At 41.4% G+C, this 21803-nt stretch overlaps 1 protein-coding gene across 4 annotated transcripts in view; it reads right to left on the bottom strand.

Annotated features, from left to right (window-relative positions):
* LOC132842587 (uncharacterized) overlaps nt 1-21803 on the bottom strand; it is a 51997-nt gene that overhangs the window by 10176 nt on the left and 20018 nt on the right. For all 4 annotated transcript variants that reach the window (XM_060865326.1, XM_060865329.1, XM_060865327.1 and 1 more), the window contains one exon: nt 20625-21032. In XM_060865326.1, the coding sequence (XP_060721309.1) occupies nt 20625-21032 (408 nt within the window). The remainder of the gene's footprint in view (nt 1-20624; nt 21033-21803) is intronic.

Genomic DNA, 21803 nt, shown 5'->3' with positions numbered 1-21803 from the left:
TTCGATTTTATCAGTGAAGAATCTCATAAAATCCTCACTACTGAACTGTGGTGGAATAGTGTGTTCAGATTTCTGGTGTTTTGTTAATCTAGCCACTGTGCTAAATAAAAACCTGGGATTGTTCTGGTTATTTTCTATGAGTTTGCTCAGGTGCTCGACCCTGGCAGCTTTTAGAGCCTGTCTATAGCTGGACATACTTACCTTATATGCAATTCTAAAAACCTCTAATTTAGTTTTCTCCACTTTCGCTCGAGGTTACGGGTCTCTCTCTTGAGGGTGTGAGTATGACTATTATACCATGGTGCAAGCGTTTTATCTCTAACCTTCTTTAATCTGATTGGGGCAACAGTGTCTAATGTGCGAGTGAATATAGCGCCTATGCTGTTAGTAATTTTATCTAGATTGTCTGTGTTTAAGGGTGCAGTAAGAAGTCCAGACAGATCAGGTAGGTTATTTGTGAATCTGTCTTTAGTGGTTGAAATAATAGTTCTACCGAGTCGATAACGTGGTGAGACACAGTTAGTCTGTTCTACAGGTAGTGTGTACAGTATGAGGTAATGGTCTGTGATGTCATCACTTTGAGAAATGATATCTATATCAGTGACATCTGTTCTGTGTGATATTATTAAATCTAGTGTATGATTACGACGGTGAGTTGCTCTAGTGACGTTTTGTTTAAGCCCAAGTGAGTTTAGTAAGTCCATGAATGTGAGTCCTAATGCATCATTTGTGTCATCAACGTGAATGTTAAAGTCTCCTAAAATTAATGCTTTATCAAAGCTAACCAATAGGTCTGACAGAAAATCTGTGAATTCTCTAAGAAAATCGGTGTAGGGCCCTGGTGGACTATACACGTTCGCTAGCGCAAGAGACGTCTGGGATTTTTTCGCGTGCATGTGCGATATTGTAACATTGAGGACGAGCACTTCAAAAGAATTAAATCTATACTGTGTTCTCTGTGTAACAGTAAGGTGATCACTTAAAATAGTGGCAACACCACCTCCATATATTAGGATTTGCAGACCCTGGATTGCCATTTGTGCTGCATACAGATGCGAGCACTACCCGGCTTGGTGCAGCACTCTATCAGGAGCAAGAGGGAGTGCTTCGAGTAATCGCATATGCTAGTCGAGGGTTGTCAAAGAGCGAGGCCCGATATCCTGCCCACAAGCTGGAATTCCTTGCTCTGAAGTGGGCAGTTACTGAAAAGTTTTGTGATTACCTTTATGGAAGCAGTTTTAAAGTGATCACCGACAGCAACCCCCTCACTTATGTTTTAACATCAGCCAAGCTGGATGCAACCAGCTACAGGTGGCTGTCTGCTTTGTCCACTTTCTCCTTTACCCTCCAGTATTGCCCTGGGAAGAGCAATCTCGACGCAGATGCACTCTCAAGACGACCTCATGGTGATCTGGTGAATGATTCTGTATCGCAAAAGGAGCAAGATCGCATACGGCAGTTCACCTTATACCATTCATCTGAAGCAGCTATCCTACCTGCACTGAGACATGAGCTCCCAGAACTTACTTTCCTGTTGAGAGAATGGAGAAAACTTGAATTGAAGGATGGTGTTCTCTATCGTAAAAGAACTGTTGGAGATTGTACAACTTACCAACTCGTCCTTCCACCTGAGTTGAGAGCCATGACCATGGAAAGCCTGCATGACAACATGGGTCACATGGGAATAGAACGGACCCTTGATCTCATCCGGTCCCGATTCTATTGGCCCAGGATGGCTACTGATGTTGAAAACAAAATCAAGACTTGCAGTCGTTGTGTATGTAGAAAAGCTTTGCCAGAAAGAGTAGCACCCCTAGTGAACATCCAAGTTACCCGGCCACTAGAGCTAATGTGCATGGACTTTTTGTCATTGGAACCCGACCGGAGCAACACCAAAGACGTCTTGGTGATAACTGACTATTTCACCAAGTATGCGGTTGCGGTTCCAACTCCAAATCAGAAAGCTAGAACAGTCGCCAAGAGCCTGTGGGAGAATTTTATAGCTCATTATGGTGTGCCTGAAAAGCTCCACAGTGATCAAGGACCTGATTTTGAGTCCAAAACCATTAAAGAACTCTGTGACATTGCTGGAATTAAAAAGGTCCGAACCACACCGTACCACCCAAGAGGGAACCCAGTTGAGCGTTTCAACCGCACACTGTTGGGAATGCTTGGTACTTTAAAAGCTCACGATAAAGCTCACTGGAAAGACTTTGTTAAACCCCTTGTGCATGCTTATAACTGCACGAAGCACAAGACAACGGGTTTCACACCATACGAACTTATGTTCGAACGCCAGCCAAGACTGCCGGTAGACTTGATTTTCAACACCACGATGAACCGTGACAGTCCTAAGTTCCATTCTCAATATGTTCAGTCATTAAAAAGTCACCTACAGGAGAGCTACAAGCTAGCTCAGAAGAATGCGGCCAAAACCGCAGAAAGAAACAAAGTCCGTTTTGATCGCAGAGTGACTGAGTCGTCTCTTGAGAAAGGTGACCGTGTGCTGGTCAGAAATGTGAGGTTACGTGGAAAACATAAACTGGCTGACAGGTGGGATCCTGTAGTGCACATTGTAGTAGGTCGTGCTGGTGAACTACCTGTCTATACAGTGAAACCTGAGAAACAAGAAGGTCCATTACGAACATTGCACAGAGATTTATTGTTACCTTCTGGGTTTTTGCCTTCATTTCCAGAAGATGAGGTCGGCATGACGAAACCTCAGGAAAAACGTTTAACCAGACGAAGCAGAGTTGAGGACACTGATGAATGTCTAGAGAACTGAGTCAAAGCTCTGATGAGGATGACTATGCACCTCAAATCTCTGTAGTTCCAACCATTACCTCAGAAAAGTTCATTCGGGAGTACAATGTTATAAGGAAACCTATAGAGGTTCCTCTTAACTGGGATCCTGCAAACCGAATCTCACCTAACGTAGCACTTGTCCCGAGTGATGATTCAGAGCCTGTGAATGCAGGAGATGTGTCGTTGGGGAATCCATCTGAACCTGAATACTTTCCCGGCACTGAATGCTCACCTGAAATGCAGAACTTACCAGAAGTTGAATCCTCATACAGTCCTGCAGAACCTGTAAAGGAAAACATGAAAGAAAGAAAGCAAGTACCTCAAGTAGAAGAGCAGACACTTGATGTACTTAATGAAAACCAAAGGAAACAAGACAATGAAACACATTTGCAAACTGAAGAAACTACACCCGATGTTTCAGCCCAGAAAAGCAGACTGAGTTCACCTGAACCTGATGAGGATGAAACAGATCAAGATGAGAGTGAGGATGAAAGTCATCTAAGAAGGTCTAAAAGAGTGAAGCAGAAGTCAAAAAGACTAACTTATCCAGAGTTGGGAAACCCAATGATATCAATCATTCAGTCTTTGCTCCAGGGGTTGAACACTGCTTTCATCGAATCACTTACAGAACAACGCAGATCAATTAGACACTCCAAACCCTAAAACTTTAGGTTACAGCCATGCAAAGGGACTTGCATAGACTAAGAGGGGAGGGTGTAACACAGGTCAGAGTTGAACTGCTGATGGAAAATAAAATGTAATTTGCATTAATTATATTTTCAATTAAAACACTAACAAAAGTAATATAATTTATTATAAAAGTTGTTCTGTTGCACTATTAACAAAGGAAAAATAGTTTAAAAATAAATAAATAAATAAACAAATAAATAAATAAATAAATAAATAAGGAAAAAAAAAAACGCTAACGTTATATTCTATTATGACTGGCGCCGTGCATGACGTCACAGAGGTGAGACGGAGGTAATTACACGGAGAGCACACGCATCGCAGGTCGCAGGTGTTTCAATGCGGATTAAAAGGCAAATATATCAATCATCCTTGATTAATATGTATAGATAATGTTATATGATGTTGCAACTCCTTGTATAAAACCTATTTGGATTATTTTAGTGTGATGATTGACAAGATTGAAGTGGATGATAGTTGGTTGTGGACCGAGTAGCATCCGATGTGATTTAGTGAAATTTCCCGGATTTGGTGAGTTTCAAAATATGATGTTTAGTTCTCTGAAAGGAATTGTTTGAGTTTATTCATGTTCAAAAGAGGTTTATGTGAGTTTTATGCATTTATTTGTCTAGTTGGAATGTGTAGTGTATTCTAACTATGCATTGCAATTCTAAGAGCATTACAATGCTTTTTCAAATGATTATCATTTATTTAAATGATTGCTTATACATTGAGTGACAAAGTGCTAAAATAGTGTTTTGCACATGGTTAAGGTAATGTATTTCAGATCTGTTGAGTTTGAAAGACATTAATTGTCTACTATGTTCATGGTACTGTTCATATGAACCGGTCAGGTTTTTTTGAAGACTAGGAAAAGCTGTGATCCTGAGATGGTGAGCCTCCCAGTTTGAGAACCCTAATAAAGGCAAAAAAAGAAGAGAATTCAAGATTCATCAAGTGATCCGTGCCTTATATGCTCTTATGAGGGGTATTCACGCTTTGTTGGTATTTCTCAGTAATTACCTCATTGCACAGAACTGATTGTTGCACTATTGAACATTTACACCATCAATAATTGCACACATTATACCAAGACTTTTGCACTTGTTGGATTTATTTATTTGTTTACATTCCAGATTATATCCATTTAAACTTTTTTCTTTAAGTAAATCAAACCATCTTGGTGAAAGTAATTTTCCTGGTCTGTCTGTCTTTGTGATTTGCATTCACATTTCCTTGCCCTCCTTAGCGAACCTAGCAATCTGGCCTATAACTGTGTAATCCTAACATTGATAGCGTTACCGCCTACAAGAGACTTAAAATCTGCGCATGTTGGTGCTGTTCTTATATAGGGTGATAACTTGTTCCATAACTGTGGAGCAGCCACTGAAAAGGCGCGATCACCTTTCGATTTCAGTCGAGTCCTAGGAACAGTCAACTGAAGACTAAGAGTTGCCCGAAGTTCCCTAGAGAAATTACATTGTAACAGAAGGAGATCAGAGATATAGGATGGAGCCAATCCATAGAGACCCTTATAGACAAAAAGCAGTGTCTTAAAATGAATACGGAATTTAACTGGAAGCCAGTGAAGAGGGATCATCACTGGTGAAATATGTTCCCTCTTCCTTGTTCCAGTTAACAATCGAGCAGCAGCATTTTGGACAAGTTGAAGACGAGACAATAGAGACTGTGAAACACCCATGTACAGTACATTACAATAATCTAATCTGGATTAAATAAAAGCATGTATTACTGTCTCCATGTCTTTTGATGTTAAGAATGACTTCATCTTTGCAATGTTCTTTAGCTGATAAAAACAACTTCTAACCACAGCACTGATCTGTTTATCAAAAGTCAAGGCAGAATCAAAAGTAATGCCTAAGTTTCTAGCATGTGAATGATGATTATTAGATAGAGGTCCCAGTTTACTAGCCACTACCTCCGTAGAAGCAGGGGAGCCAAAGTTTAAGACCTCAGTGTTAGACTTATTTAACTGAAGGAAGTTGGCAGACATCCACTCTTTGACCTCTCTCAGACAGACAGACAGACACTGTAAACTGGAGATGTCCTTTGGGTGCACGGGAACATAACACTGAGTATCATCTGCAAAGGAAGCATGTATAAAGAAAATAGAGCAGGACCCAAAATTGAGCCCTGCGGGACCCCATACAAAACTGGTGCACAAGACGATGAATATTTACCAGTCTCTACAGAGAGGGTTCGATCCTTTAAGTAGGATACAAACAAATCTAAAACACGTCCTTGAATCCCAATTTGCTGTAAGCGGCTTAAAATAATGCCATGATCGTGTGTGTCAAATGCCGCACTAAGGTCCAGCAGGATTAAAACCACACAATTTCCAGAATCAACAAACAATAAGTCATTTAAACTTTCAGCAATGCAGATTCCGTACTGTGATGAGGTCTGTGTTGAGACTGATATTTATTGAAATCACCATTTTCCTGTAGAAAGAAAGAAAGCTGATTAAACACAACCTTCTCCAAAACTTTTCATAAAAACGGTAATTTAGAAATGAGACGGTAATTATTTAGATCTGTTGAATCAAGATTTTAAGTAGTGGCTGTACTACTGCTTAGAATAGCACATTTTCAGTGGCTTTCAGTTTGAGAGAAATTGTTTATAATTAGGGCCTGAGCACCGAATGGTGCGAAGCCCTATTGTTTTTCCTCGGGAGTATTTTTTTTTTTTTCCCACACATTGGCCAATTGGGGTCCCTTAACATGCTCGAAGACTCTTGAAATTTGGCACACACGTCAGAGTCGCGCGACACTAGGATTGGACAAAGGTTGGAATACGGGCGTGGCAGGGGGGCTCTGTAGCGCCCCCTGTAATGCAAAAACAAACATTGGTGCACAGATCGGGCAATTATGTACGCACATGTACGAGAGTTGGTATGCATATAGATCTCATCGACCCGAACAACTTTCGCGCTCTAAACTATGAGCTCCGCCCAACAGGAAGTCGGCCATTTTGGATTGTTTTATAAGTGCATGCAGTGAACTTTTAAATACTCCTCCTAGGGAATTCATGCGATTGACATCAAACGTTGTGAACATGATGCCGAGACATTGCACTTGCTAAATTGCAAAGGGATTTTTGATATCTCGAACGGTGCTGCCATGGCGAGGCGAGAAAATTATGGCGAATTCAGAGAAACAGGAAGTGTCTAATATCTAAAGCAAAAAATGTCTTATTGGGATGACACGCGGTGTGTATGTTCGGTCAAGGATTCCGATCGCATCGATGTGCCTATTGTGAATTTCGGACATAGCGCCACCAACAGGCACCAGGAAGTGTCAGTCCCAACAGTTGCATGTGGTGAACTTTTAAATACTCCTCCTAGGACATTCATGCGATTGACACCAAAAGTGGTCAACATGATGCCGAGACATTGCACTTGCTAAATTGCGAAGGGATTTTTGATATCTCGAACGGTGCTGCCATGGCGAGGCGACAAAGTTATGGCGAATTCAGAGAAACAGAAAGTGTCTAATATCTAAAGCAAAAAATGTCTTATTGTGATGACACGCGGTGTGTATGTTCGGCCAAGGATTCCGATCGCATCGATGTGCTTATTGTGAGTCCCGGGTATAGCGCCACCAACAGGCCCCAGGAAGTGTGTCAGTCACAAAGGTGGATTTTTTGTCAGCTTCATGCGGTAAACTTTTAAATACTCCTCCTAGGGGATTCATGCAATTGAAACCAGACTTGGCCACCATGAAGCAGAGATATTGCAGATGCGAAATTGCGAACGGATTTTTGATATCTCAAACACTGTTGCCATGGCATCGTGTCAAAGTTTACTTTTATTTCAGGCATATTTAAGGCTTTTGGCATGCTTAGATTAACTTGAAATTTGACACATACATCACATTTGTCGGCTGTTAAGTGTGGACAAAAAGGTCAGACAAAGGTGTGTCTCTTAAGTGGCTCACTAGCGCCCCCATTTCTCTAAAATGTGGGGTTTCATTTACCTACAGTCCCCAAATGGGTCAGTAACAACATAAAATAGTCCACTGATATTTACCCACTTGATGCACTTGCCCACCGTGCATTGTTTTCTGGAAGGCACCGTATAGCGATGACAAAACGTGCGAAGGCCCGTCATCGCTGCTTGCAGCTATATTTAGGGCCTGAGCACCGAATGGTGCGAAGCCCTATTGTTTTTCCTCGGGAGTATTTTTTTTTTTTTTTTTTTTCCCCCACACATTGGCCAATTGGGGTCCCTTAACATGCTCGAAAACTCTTGAAATTTGGCACACACGTCAGAGTCGCACTAGGATTGGACAAAGGTTGGAATACGGGCGTGGCAGAGGGGCTCTGTAGCGCCCCCTGTAATGCAAAAACAAACATTGGTGCACAGATCGGGCAATTATGTACGCACATGTACGAGAGTTGGTACGCATATAGATTTCATCGACCCGAACAACTTTCGCGCTCTAAACTATGAGCTCCGCCCAACAGGAAGTCGGCCATTTTGGATTGTTTTATAAGTGCATGCGGTGAACTTTTAAATACTCCTCCTAGGGAATTCATGCGATTGACATCAAACGTTGTGAACATGATGCCGAGACATTGCACTTGCTAAATTGCAAAGGGATTTTTGATATCTCGAACGGTGCTGCCATGGCGAGGCGAGAAAATTATGGCGAATTCAGAGAAACAGGAAGTGTCTAATATCTAAAGCAAAAAATGTCTTATTGGGATGACACGCGGTGTGTATGTTCGGTCAAGGATTCCGATCGCATCGATGTGCCTATTGTGAATTTCGGACATAGCGCCACCAACAGGCACCAGGAAGTGTCAGTCCCAACAGTTGCATGTGGTGAACTTTTAAATACTCCTCCTAGGACATTCATGCGATTGACACCAAAAGTGGTCAACATGATGCCGAGACATTGCACTTGCTAAATTGCGAAGGAATTTTTGATATCTCGAACGGTGCTGCCATGGCGAGGCGACAAAGTTATGGCGAATTCAGAGAAACAGAAAGTGTCTAATATCTAAAGCAAAAAATGTCTTATTGTGATGACACGCGGTGTGTATGTTCGGCCAAGGATTCCGATCGCATCGATGTGCTTATTGTGAGTCCCGGGTATAGCGCCACCAACAGGCCCCAAGAAGTGTGTCAGTCACAAAGGTGGATTTTTTCACAGTTGCATGCAATGAACTTTTAAATACTCCTCCTAGAGGATTCATGCGAATGACACCAAAAGTGGTCAACATGATGCAGAGACGTTGTAGATGATAAATTGCGAAGGGATTTTTGATATCTCGAACGCTCTTCCCATGGCAACGCGTCAAACTTTACTTTCTTTTTCAGGCATATTTAAGCTCTTGGCATGCACTTTGGGTGCCTTAAAATGCTCGAAAACACCGGAAATTTGGCACAGACGTCAAAGTCGTCTGCCATTAGGACCGGGCAAAGGCTGGAACATAGGCGTGGCAGTAGGGCTCTGTAGCGCCCCCTGAATTGGAAAAATAAATATTGGTGCACAGATCGGCCAAACATGTACGCACATGTACGAGAGTTGGTATGTATATACTGTAGATCTCATCGACCCGAACAAATTTCACAATCAAACCTATTAGCTCCGCCCAACAGGAAGTCGGCCATTTTGGATGGTTTCAAAAGTGCCTGTGGTGAACTTTTAAATACTCCTTCTAGGACATTTATGCGATTGACATCAAACGTGGTGAACATGATGCCGAGACATTGCACTTGCTAAATTGCGAAGTGAGTTTTGATATCTTGAACGGTGCTGCCATGGCGAGGCGACAAAGTTATGGCGAATTCAGAGAAACAGGAAATGTCTAATATCTAAAGCAAAAAATGTCTTATTGGGATGACACGTGGTGTGTATGTTCGGCCAAGGGTTCCGATCGCATCGATGTGCCTATTGTGAGTCCCGGGTATAGCGCCACCAACAGGCCCCAGGAAGTGTGTCAGTCACAAAGGTGGATTTTTTGTCAGCTGCATGCGGTAAACTTTGAAATACTCCTCCTAGGGGATTCATGCAATTGAGACCAGACTTGGCCACCATGATGCAGAGATATTGCAGTTGCGAAATTGCAAACGGATTTTTGATATCTCAAACATTGTTGCCATGGCATCGTGTCAAAGTTTACTTTTATTTCAGGCATATTTAAGGCTTTTGGCGTGCTTAGATTAACTTGAAATTTGACACATACATCACATTTGTTGGCTGTTAAGTGTGGACAAAAAGGTCAGACAAAGGTGTGTCTCTAAGTGGCTCACTAGCGCCCCCGTTTGTCTACAATGTGGGGTTTCATTCACCTACAGCCCCCAAATGGGTCATTAACAACATAAAATAGTCCACTGATATTTACCCACTTGATGCACTTGCCCACCGTGCATTGTTTTCTGGAAGGCACCGTATAGCGATGAACAAACGTGCGAAGGCCCGTCATCGCTGCTTGCAGCTATATTTAGGGCCTGAGCACCGAATGGTGCGAAGCCCTATTGTTTTTCCTCGGGAGTATTATTTATTTATTTTTTTTTTTTCCCCACACATTGGCCAATTGGGGTCCCTTAACATGCTCGAAAACTCTTGAAATTTGGCACACACGTCAGAGTCGTGCGACACTAGGATTGGGCAAAGGCTGGAATACGGGCGTGGAAGGGGGGCTCTGTAGCGCCCCCTGTAATGCAAAAACAAACATTGGTGCACAGATCGGGCAATTATGTACGCACATGTACGAGAGTTGGTACGCATATAGATCTCATCGACCCGAACAACTTTCGCGCTCTAAACTATGAGCGCCGCCCAACAGGAAGTCGGCCATTTTGGATTGTTTTATAAGTGCATGCGGTGAACTTTTAAATACTCCTCCTAGGGAATTCATGCGATTGACATCAAACGTTGTGAACATGATGCCGAGACATTGCACTTGCTAAATTGCGAAGGGATTTTTGATATCTCGAACGGTGCTGCCATGGCGAGGCGACAAAGTTATGGCGAATTCAGAGAAACAGAAAGTGTCTAATATCTAAAGCAAAAAATGTCTTATTGTGATGACACGCGGTGTGTATGTTCGGCCAAGGATTCCGATCGCATCGATGTGCTTATTGTGAGTCCCGGGTATAGCGCCAGCAACAGGCCCCAGGAAGTGTGTCAGTCACAAAGGTGGATTTTTTGTCAGCTTCATGCGGTAAACTTTTAAATACTCCTCCTAGGGGATTCATGCAATTGAGACCAGACTTGGCCACCATGATGCAGAGATATTGCAGATGCGAAATTGCAAACGGATTTTTGATATCTCAAACACTGTTGCCATGGCATCGTGTCAAAGTTTACTTTTATTTCAGGCATATTTAAGGCTTTTGGCGTGCTTGGATTAACTTGAAATTTGACACATACATCACATTTGTCGGCTGTTAAGTGTGGACAAAAAGGTCAGACAAAGGTGTGTCTCTTAAGTGGCTCACTAGCGCCCCCGTTTGTCTAAAATGTGGGGTTTCATTTACCTACAGTCCCCAAATGGGTCAGTAACAACATAAAATAGTCCACTGATATTTACCCACTTGATGCACTTGCCCACCGTGCATTGTTTTCTGGAAGGCACCGTATAGCGATGACAAAACGTGCGAAGGCCCGTCATCGCTGCTTGCAGCTATATTTAATTTTATTATTTTATTGAATTTTTTTTTGCACACATTGGCCAATTGGGGTTTCTTAACATGCTCGAAAACTCTTGAAATTTGGCATACACGTCAGAGTCGTGCGATACTAGGCTCAGGCAAAGGCTGGAATACGGGCGTGGCAGGGGGGCTCTGTAGCGCCCCCTGTAATGCAAAAACAAACATTGGTGCACAGATCGGGCAATTATGTACGCACATGTACGAGAGTTGGTATGCATATAGATCTCATCGACCCGAACAACTTTCGTGCCTAAACTATGAGCTCCGCCCAACAAGAAGTTGGCCATTTTGTATTGTTTTATAAGAGCATGCGGTGAACTTTTAAATACTCCTCCTAGGGAATTCATGCGATTGACATCAAACGTGGTGAACATGATGGCGAGACATTGCACTTGCTAAATTGCGAAGGGATTTTTGATATCTCGAACGGTGTTGCCATGGCGAGGCTACTAAATTATGACGAATTCAGAGAAACAGGAAGTGTCTAATATCTAAAGCAAAAAATGTATTATTGGGATGACACGTGGTGTGTATGTTCGGCCAAGGGTTCCGATCGCATCGATGTGCCTATTGTGAATCTCGGACATAGCACCACCAACAGGCGCCAGGAGGTGTGTCAGTCACAACAGTTGCATGTGGTGAACTTTTAAAATGTGGTGTTTCATTTCCCTACAGTCCCCAAATGGGTCAGTAACAACATAAAATAGTCTACTGATATTTACCCACTTGATGCACTTGCCCACCGTGCATTGTTTTCTGGGAGGCACCGTATAGCGATAAAAAAACATTCTAGGGCCCGCCATCGCTGCTTGCAGCTATATTTTCTTTTTGCATTTGCTATAGTTGCAGTTACAATTACCTCCTGTATTGTTTTAATGAATACATCACAACCTATGAGTTGGATGTTTTCGGAATTATTTTTTTGAAGACCACATAAACACAACAGGTAGATGAATGCTTAAAATTCTCTCTGTTATTTAATGTTAAATTTATGACATTTGAAGTGTTCTGTTAATTAATTCATGTGAATCCTTGTCTTCAGGCTACGAACAGGAAATGGCATCGCTTCTCTTACTGATACATCTCCTTCCACCACCAGGAGGACAGAATTCTCAGAAAATTAGTGCATGTATTGCTGCTGAAAGACTTGTAGTGTTTCATAAGGTAATGACAATTTAGTAATGTCTTGTGTTGATCAAACAAGAATGAGATTTGCTTCATATACATTCCCATATTTTCTAGCTATTTAGTCATTGTTTGAACAATCACCTTTATAATGTTGCTTTCTCTGTGACTGCACATTGTTTGTGTCTAATGTTCAGTGTTAATGCTGTAGTTTGGAGGAAAACCTCAGCAATAACCAGCGTCAGCATCCGTACCTCCTTGCTGTCGTCAGAAAAGCAAGATTAACATCTTCTACATTGCCTTGGATAAGCATCTCATCCCATGCCAGGCAAACTCCCTTGGAGCATTTGATGAACTTTTTAAGGCACATTTTGTGTTCAAGCTGTCATATGATAGTGACTTTGTTAACTTTTACACATTCCTCCAGACAACGTTGTACAACATCAATGTGGGGGAAATGAAAGAGTCACTTGACTAGACTTGACTAGACAACTTAACCAGACAGTAACCTTAACTTAAAGTCTGGGCAATATGATTCTGAGAGAATGCTGATCTGTTTTATTTGTCAGAAACAGCACCTCAACAGTCAACAGTTGATTTCACATATAAGAGGTGAACATAGTTACTACTGTATCCTGGTTCTTTCTATTAATTCTGGCACTTGATTCCTGACCACCTCAAATAATTTAAGTACTTGTATCCCTGTATGGCGTTTTCAGCAGCAGCAGAGTTTTCAGCAGCAGCAGCGTTTTCAGCAGCAGCAGCGTTTTCAACAGCAGCGGATTTGGAGCTCTCGCTTTCATTTGTTTGCTTGGGCGAACACATCTGCAATACTTCTTAAAACCTAGAATAATCGCACGATATACATTTCGATATCGTTACATCCTATTTATTTGTTTTCCCAGCGTCCGCCTCTAGCCGGCTAGCATAACTAGCCTGTTAGCCGAGTACCGCTAGTACACCTTTCACATCAATTATCTCTGTTGCTCTTACTATATAACACCATGTCGGTTACGTCTCTGCCTTTGAGTGCAGGTGAGGACACGTTCGAGCTGCACTCGGTGGAACTGGAGCTGGAGGCTGTGGAGAAGCAGATCCGTGACCTACAGGTGAAGCAGGCCGAGCTGCGGGAGCGGAAAGCAGCGCTGGAAGCCCCCCGGTCTCAGGTAAACTCCCGGCATTTAATTACTACTCCTTCCACCTCTACTCCGTGTGTTTCTCTGTCTAGGCCCAACGCACCCTGGAAGTGGCCTGGCCAGGGGCAGTTCACTCCAGCGCCGGGGCACCGCGGATCCTGGGTGCAGCAGCGGAGGACACGTGCCGGGCCCCGGTCGAGGACCTCTCCCCCTCCACCACCGCCGGTCTTCGAGATCCCCACCCGGAACCGCTTCGCCCCCCTTCGTGAGACGTGAGAGGCGACACTGTGATCATCGGAGACTCCATCGTCCGCCACGTCCGTGCTACTGTGGCTAAAGGTAAGGCTCGCACTCACTGCTTACCTGGTGCCCGTGTTCTTGATGTCGCTGCACAGGTACCTAGGGTCATGAGCAGAAACACCGGAGCTGTGGTTCTTCACGCCGGCTCGAACGACACCAGCCTGAGGCAGTCGGAGATCCTGAAGAGAGACTTCAAGACCCTGGTGGAGACGGTTCGCAGCACAGCGCCGACGGCGAGGATCATCGTGTCCAGACCACTTCCAACGTACCAGCGAGGAATTGAAAGGTTTAGTAGACTTTTTGCTTTTAATGAATGGCTTCAGTCATGGTGTCCGGCTCAGAATCTACACTTTATTGATAACTGGAATGTTTTCTGGGAGCGTCCTAGGCTGTTCCGCGCTGACGGCCTGCACCCCAGCAGAGTTGGAGCGGAGATCCTCTCGGACCACATCTCCAGGGCGCTGCACACCTTCTGACTGGTAAACTACGCCTTAAATTTAAATTTCAATAGCCATCCTTCACCTCAACACATCGATACAAATGCACACATACCTCTCCCCATAGAAACTGTGTCTGTTCCCCAAGCAGTGAGATTAAAAAGTAATTATGTAAGACGATCTCGAAATAATCTTACTGTAATTAGACCAGAAAAATGCCAAAGAAACAAACAAAAACAGTTCCTAAAATTTGGGCTTCTGAACATTAGATCACTTACACCCAAAGCACTTATCGTAAATGAAATAATCTCAGACAATAGCCTTACTGCATTCTGCCTCACCGAAACCTGGATTAAACCAAATGACTACATCGGTCTAAATGAGTCTACACCATCAGGTTATATCTATAAGCACGAGCCTCGACAGACTGGTCGTGGAGGTGGTGTCGCCACTATCTTTAATGATTGCCTTACTGTTACCCAGAGAACACAGTATAGATTTAAGTCTTTTGAAGTGCTTGTCCTTAATGTTACACTATCGCACACGCACACGAAAAAATCCCTGATGTCTCTTGCGCTAGCGACCGTGTATAGACCCCCAGGGCCCTACACCGATTTTCTTAGAGAATTCACAGATTTTCTTTCTGACCTACTGGCTAACTGCGTTTCACCACATTATCGTCTCGGTAGAACTATTATTCCGACCACTAAAGACAGATTCACAAATAACCTACCTGATCTGTCTGGACTTCTTGCTGCACCCTTAAACACAGACGATCTAGATGAAATTACTAACAACATAGGCGCTATATTCACTAGCACACTAGACACTGTTGCCCCAATCAGATTACAGAAGGTTAGAGATAAAACGCTTGCACCGTGGTATAATAGTCATACTCACACCCTCAAGAGAGAGACCCGTAACCTCGAGCGAATGTGGAGAAAAACTAAATTAGAGGTTTTTAGAATTGCATATAAGGAAAGTATGTCCAGCTATAGACAGGCTCTAAAAGCAGCCAGGGCTGAGCACCTGAGCAAACTCATAGAAAATAACCAGAACAATCCCAGGTTTTTATTTAGCACAGTGGCTAGACTAACAATTTAGTGATTTTATGAGATTCTTCACTGATAAAATCGAAAGTATCAGGAATAAAATAGGTGACGCTCAACACATAAGAGCAACTAGCATCCCGGTCTCACCTAAGGTTCTAAACACACAACTACATTGCTTTACAAGTACAGGTCAGGAAGAGTTAGTTAAACTTATTACTACAGCTAAATCAACAACTTGTTCACTAGACCCCATTCCAACTAAACTACTGAAAGAAGTGTTACATAAAGCCGGTGAGCCTCTTCTTAATATTATTAACTCCTCGTTATCTTTAGGTCACATCCCTAAATCCTTCAAGTTGGCAGTTATTAGGCCACTCATTAAGAAACCTAATTTAGATCCTAATGGACTTTCAAATTACAGACCGATTTCACACCTTCCGTTTATGTCTAAAATACTAGAAAAGGTTGTGTCTGTTCAACTGAGCTCCTTCTTACAGGAGAACAATATCCTCGAAGAGTTTCAGTCAGGTTTCAGGCCCCATCATAGCACAGAAACTGCACTTGTGAAAGTTACAAATGACTTGTTCTTAGCTTCGGACAAAGACTGTATGTCACTATTAGTTCTACTTGACCTTAGTGCTGCATTCGACACTATAGATCACAACATTCTCCTAGATCGCTTACAAAATTACACAGGTATTCATGGACAGGCTTTAAGTTGGTTTAGATCCTACCTGTCTGATCGATACCATTTTGTAGAATTAAATGGTGAATCCTCCAGTTTATTACCAGTTAATTATGGGGTCCCTCAAGGATCAGTTCTAGGACCTCTGCTCTTCTCGATATACATGCTTCCATTAGGGAACATTATTAGAAGACATGGGATTAGCTTCCATTGCTATGCTGACGACACACAGTTATACATCTCATCAAAACCAGATGAAATAACTAAATTGTCGAAATTAACTCAATGCCTTAGAGAGATAAAAGACTGGATGAGCTGTAACTTTCTGTTGTTAAACTAAGACAGAAACACTACTTATAGGCCCAAAAACTAGTACACAGAAACTCTCACAACTTAATTTCCAATTAGAGGGATGTACTGTTACTAGTAGCTAGACAGTGAAAGACCTGGGTGTTATATTAGACAGTAACTTGTCTTTTGAAAATCACGTCGCCCAAACCACAAAAACAGCCTTCTTCCACCTCAGAAATATTGCCAAGCTGAGAAACAGCCTGTCTGTATCTGATGCTGAGAAGCTAGTTCATGCTTTCATGACCTCTAGACTGGACTATTGTAATGCATTACTAGGTGGTTGTCCTGCATCTTTAATAAATAGGCTACAGTTAGTCCAAAATGCAGCTGCCAGAGTTCTCACTAGGACAAGAAAGTATGATCATATAACCCCAATTTTATCATCTCTACACTGGCTACCTGTTAAGTAGCCATTGATTACAAACTGCTGCTACTTACGTACAAGGCTCTTAATGGTTTAGCTCCCATGTATCTAACTAGTCTTCTAACACGTTACAATCCTTCACGCTCTCTGAGATCACAAAACTCAGGACTCCTGGTAGTTCCCAGAATATCTAAGTCTACTAAAGGTGGTAGAGCGTTTTCTTATTTAGCTCCCAAACTCTGGAATAGTCTTCCTGATAGTGTTCGGGGCTCAGACACACTTTCACAGTTTAAATGTAGATTAAAAACTCATCTCTTTAGTCAGGCGTACACATAATACATCCCATAAATATTGTGCACTATCTCACTAGACTTGCACATTCTTATGAACAGCAGATATTTTAATCCCTATGCACTGCTCTTCTCTTCTCTTTTTCTACCCATGCTGAGACACCCATGCTATGATCGTCTTCCGTGCGTTGAAATTTTTGGACCTCCACTGAGACAAGGCTGACTCTGTGAGAACCCTGAGACATCTACAGATCTACCAGCTCCAGTTGGACTCTGTGATACTTGTATATTTGTAACCACACCATCTAGTGTCACCCATATGAGGATGGGTTCCCCTTGAGTCTGGTTCCTCTCAAGGTTTCTTCCTTTACCAATCTAAGGGAGTTTTTCCTTGCCACTGTTGCCTGAGCCCTCAGACTTGCTCATTGGGGACAAATACACATACACACATACATACATACATTCACACTGTGAACTGTATATATCTTGAATTTTTATATATTAATTCTTTATACTTCTCCTTATGTTTATCTTTTGTTTTATGTTTATGTTCTGTAAAGCTGCTTTGTGACAATGTCCATTGTAAAAAGCGCTATACAAATAAACTTGAATTGAAAAACTTGAATTGAATAGATAAAAATAATTTCATGATTCATTACCCATCTTCTATGAGGAAAATTGGCCACTTATTATAAATGTGGTCTATAATATTCAAAGCCAAACATAAGGTGTTCAAAGTTTTTTTTAAATTTCAAAAACATAAAATCATTTTCTAAAAATCATCAGATGGCAATCCCTTTTCATTGGGAAACCTTCACACTCAAACATAAGGAGTTTGGCCCAATGAAACCTTTTTTAATTACAGAAGAGAATGTGGTCAGCAATGAAACCTGTGAAATGTCTAAATATGTTTTATCAGCCAGCTGGGTTAAAGTTGATGATTTAGAACAGTGGTCCCCAACCTTTTTATCGCCGTGGACCGGTCAACGTTTGATAATTTTACCGTTGCCCGCTGAGGGGGGGGGGCTTTTTTCATGACTTCAAAATAAAATACAGTTACACCAAAAAATGAATATAAAGTGATTTAACATTTTAACTCACTAGAACACTATATCAATGAGAACCCTGAGCTTGTTTCTTTGCAACGAGACGGTTCCGGTTAATAGGAGACAATGACACCCGAAGTGTGTTGCTTATGTCCACTTTATTCCGTTGTTTTGTTTTGTTTGCTGTCACTGCAGAAAACCCTGCTTCACACAGATCAGATGTCGGAAATGGCAATAGGGATTTAAGTGATTTAAGTTCCTTTCCCAAGAAAACTTTCTAACGACGTCTGTTTCGTACTCATTTTGCTCATTTGTGGGTTGAATTTAAGTGACGTGACATCTTAAAGTGACGTGACATACGGCGAAGTACGGTGACCCATATTCAGAATTTGTTCTTTGCATTTAACCCATCCAAAGTGCACACACACAGCAGTGAACACACACCCAGAGCAGCCATTTATGCTGCGGTGCCCGGGGAGCAGTTGGGGGGTTCGCTACCTTGCTCAAGGGCACCTCAGTCGTGGCCGGCCCGAGACCCGAACCCACAACATTAGGATTACGAGTCAGACTCTCTAACCATTAGGCCACGACTTGCCCAACACAATAGACACATACACCAAGCAACATGTTACATCTCTGTTAAACATGAGAAAGTACCAGTGAACAGAGAGAAGAGCGATACACACCTTCTCTCCACCAAAGCTACAACACCACTGCCGCTTGCAGCCGCACAGTTCCAGACGACACCTAAATCCACCCCAATATTTTGCGCATGCGCGGTATTGGTGCGGCTTTAGGTGATGTCTCTCATCTCCCGGTTAACCTCTCGTCCATTTAAAGTTGCACAAACTCGAGAGAAATACACCACAGTAAATATAATGGAAATAATTTAACGTTCCTTGGGCGGCCTGGTACCATTTGATCCACGGACCGGTGGCGGTCCGTGGCTTGGGGTTTGGGGACTACTAGTTTAGATTATAGAGCTGGACGTGTTGTTTGCAGTGCAATGGAAAGTAAAATTCCAGTCTGCTGTTAAATAAGTGATATACTTTTGATTAATAATTGCATTAATATTTTGGCAAACAAACTATTTACAGAGAATTTTGAAGAACATCTTCATGCATTCAGAGTACACTGAAGTGAGGAAAGGTGTTTTATACAAATGTCAGATATTACAGTTTGTAAGCTATTTGATATTCAAAGCTCATACAGTGTCATGGATGAAAGTTTGTACATCAAACCTTCTTTTGTAATGTATTAATTCATGTGGAAATTGTACTGCAATGAGAGCTAAAAATAAACAAGTTGATGGAAGTTATTTAGTGTGATGTGGTTTATTTAACTGTTTTCACTTCACTTCATAGTACTTTGTGTATCTTTTGAGGCTTTACAGAGTGAAACTAATTCTAACCTCCTAAAACACACAACTCTGAACAGTGTTTATCTGAATCCCTTTTAGTGTCATTTTAACACTTTTTCAGAGTCAAATAATGAACTGTGGCACAGTGTAAAATGTTTAACTGTCTTAAAGTGTTCATTTAACTCTAGAGCGTGTGGAGCTACATAAACTCTAATAAAGTGTTAAAATCAACTCTGTGAGAGTTAATTCAACACTGGACTTTTTTCTGTGTAGCTTCTAATCACAGTGGCAAAGACACACACACAATGCTGTTTAGTGATGATCAGTAAAGTCACATTTGAGAGTTTCCCTCATGTCTGATATAGAAAGTGATGATGTAATGAACACAGTAACTTCGATAACTGATCAAATTATCTAGATATTTAGCTGTGAGTCAATCAGACCTAGACTTGTAGTGTCTAGTTAGAAAAAGGATTAAGATCCATTAGTTAAGAGGTTAATATTCATTATCTAGCTAAATCAGATGGCAGTGTATTTAGTATAGAGAAGTTTTGTGTAAAATACTGTTGATTTTTCAAAAGTAAATGTAAACTTTATTAAAACTGATTGATTTTTCAATCAAAAAAAAAACTCTGCAAACACACAGACACACATACCTGTTCTCAATCACACCTGCACTCAGTCTACACATCTTATAGTCACACCCACCAACACACAATGTCATTCCTGAAGGAATCACACAGTTCACACTAATAAACAATGAGTCATATATGATCAATGTAACACTGAGCAAATCAAAGCACCAGTTTAAAGAAAGTATTGAATTTGGATGAGCTACAATATTTATTCAAAAATATTCCACTATTCCAATATATATTCCAATTAAATATGTTTTACATCTTTTGATTAATTTAGGTCCCAGCAATTCCCCCTCGGCCCTTGCCTACAGTCATGTGGGATGTGGAGGTTTAGTGGTTAAGTTCTTGGACTACAGATTTGTAGGTTGTGAGTTCAAATCCCAGTGTCCACCAGACTGCCACTGCTGGGCCCCTGAGCAAGGCCCTTAACCCTCAGTTGCTCAGTTGTATAAAAAATATGATCAAAAGTCTGGGATGTTTTTGTAAGAAAAACATGAAGATTGTTTAGATTTCACTACTGAAAAAAATCATATATTAATTTAAAACTGAGTTCAGGATGAGTCACATTTATTTGCAGAAATATTTCCTTAAAAATAAAAGAGTTCTTTTATCAGCTGTGGAGCACAAACACTAAAGAAAGTCTGAGAAATCTGTAATAACTTACACATTAAAGCTGAGGTGTGAGATGTAGGGCAGACACTGAAGGAAACTCCTCACTTCACTCTCTTCATCTGAACAGTATCTCAGCTCCACTGGTATCTTCTGTGTTTGGAGTTTCAGCACTTCTAGGAGGACGGAGACTTTTCTCTCTGAGAGATTTATGGACCAAACAGGAAGTGACTGGTAAACTGCCAGCAATGCTGGAAGGACAGTCCTGTGTGTTTTACTCTCATACTGCTTCACATGTGAGAACAGATCCAGCAGGAATTCACTCTGTTCTTCATAATAATCTGTAATAACTTTCTCCACTGTCTCCTGGATGTTTTGTGGTTGGTGTAGAGCTGTTTGCAGACACAAATCCAGTAGAAATTTTCTCCATCTCTTTTCTTTCTCTTCATCTATAAAGTCAGACCTGGAGAAAAGTGAAAGATTCACATTATTACAGTAAACACAGAGAGAACTCTCACACATACAGTACAGAAAGAAACATATAGAAGAAATAAAGTTTTTCCACTTTACTTACTTTTGTTTTTGTAAATATTTTATAATCATTGGAATAATCCTAGAACTACAAGAGCTACAGAATCCCTACAGAAAATCACGCCCCCTCTGACAATAAATTGTTTGTACAATCACCTTCATAATGTTGCTTTCTCTGTGACTGCACATTATTTTTGTGTCTAATGTTCAGTGTTCATGCTGTAGTTTGGAGGAAAACCTCAGCAATAACCAGCGTCAGCATCCGTACCTCCTTGCTGTTGTCAGAAAAGCAAGATTAACATCTTCTACATTGCCTTGGATAAGCATCTCATCCCATGCCAGGCAAACTCCCTTGGAGCATTTGATGAACTTTTTAAGGCACATTTTGTGTTTAAAAAGAATGAGAGAATGCTGCTCTGTTTTATTTGTCAGAAACAGCACCTCAACAGTTGATTTCACATATAAGAGGTGAACATAGTTACTATCCTGGTTCTTTTTATTAATTCTGGCACCTGATCCCTGACCACCTCAAATTATTTACGTACTTGTATCATAAAAATCATCATTTTATAATTCATTACCCCTCTTCTATAAGGAAAATTGGCCACTTATTATATATGTGGTCTATAATATTCTATACAGTAAGCCAAACAGAAGATGTTCAACGTTTTTTAAAAATTTCAAAAACATAGCGAAAATCAGA

This window comes from Tachysurus vachellii, chromosome 3 (genome assembly GCF_030014155.1).
Source record: "Tachysurus vachellii isolate PV-2020 chromosome 3, HZAU_Pvac_v1, whole genome shotgun sequence".
Lineage (NCBI taxonomy): Eukaryota > Metazoa > Chordata > Actinopteri > Siluriformes > Bagridae > Tachysurus > Tachysurus vachellii.
This window is presented reverse-complemented; position numbering and strand designations above follow the sequence as displayed.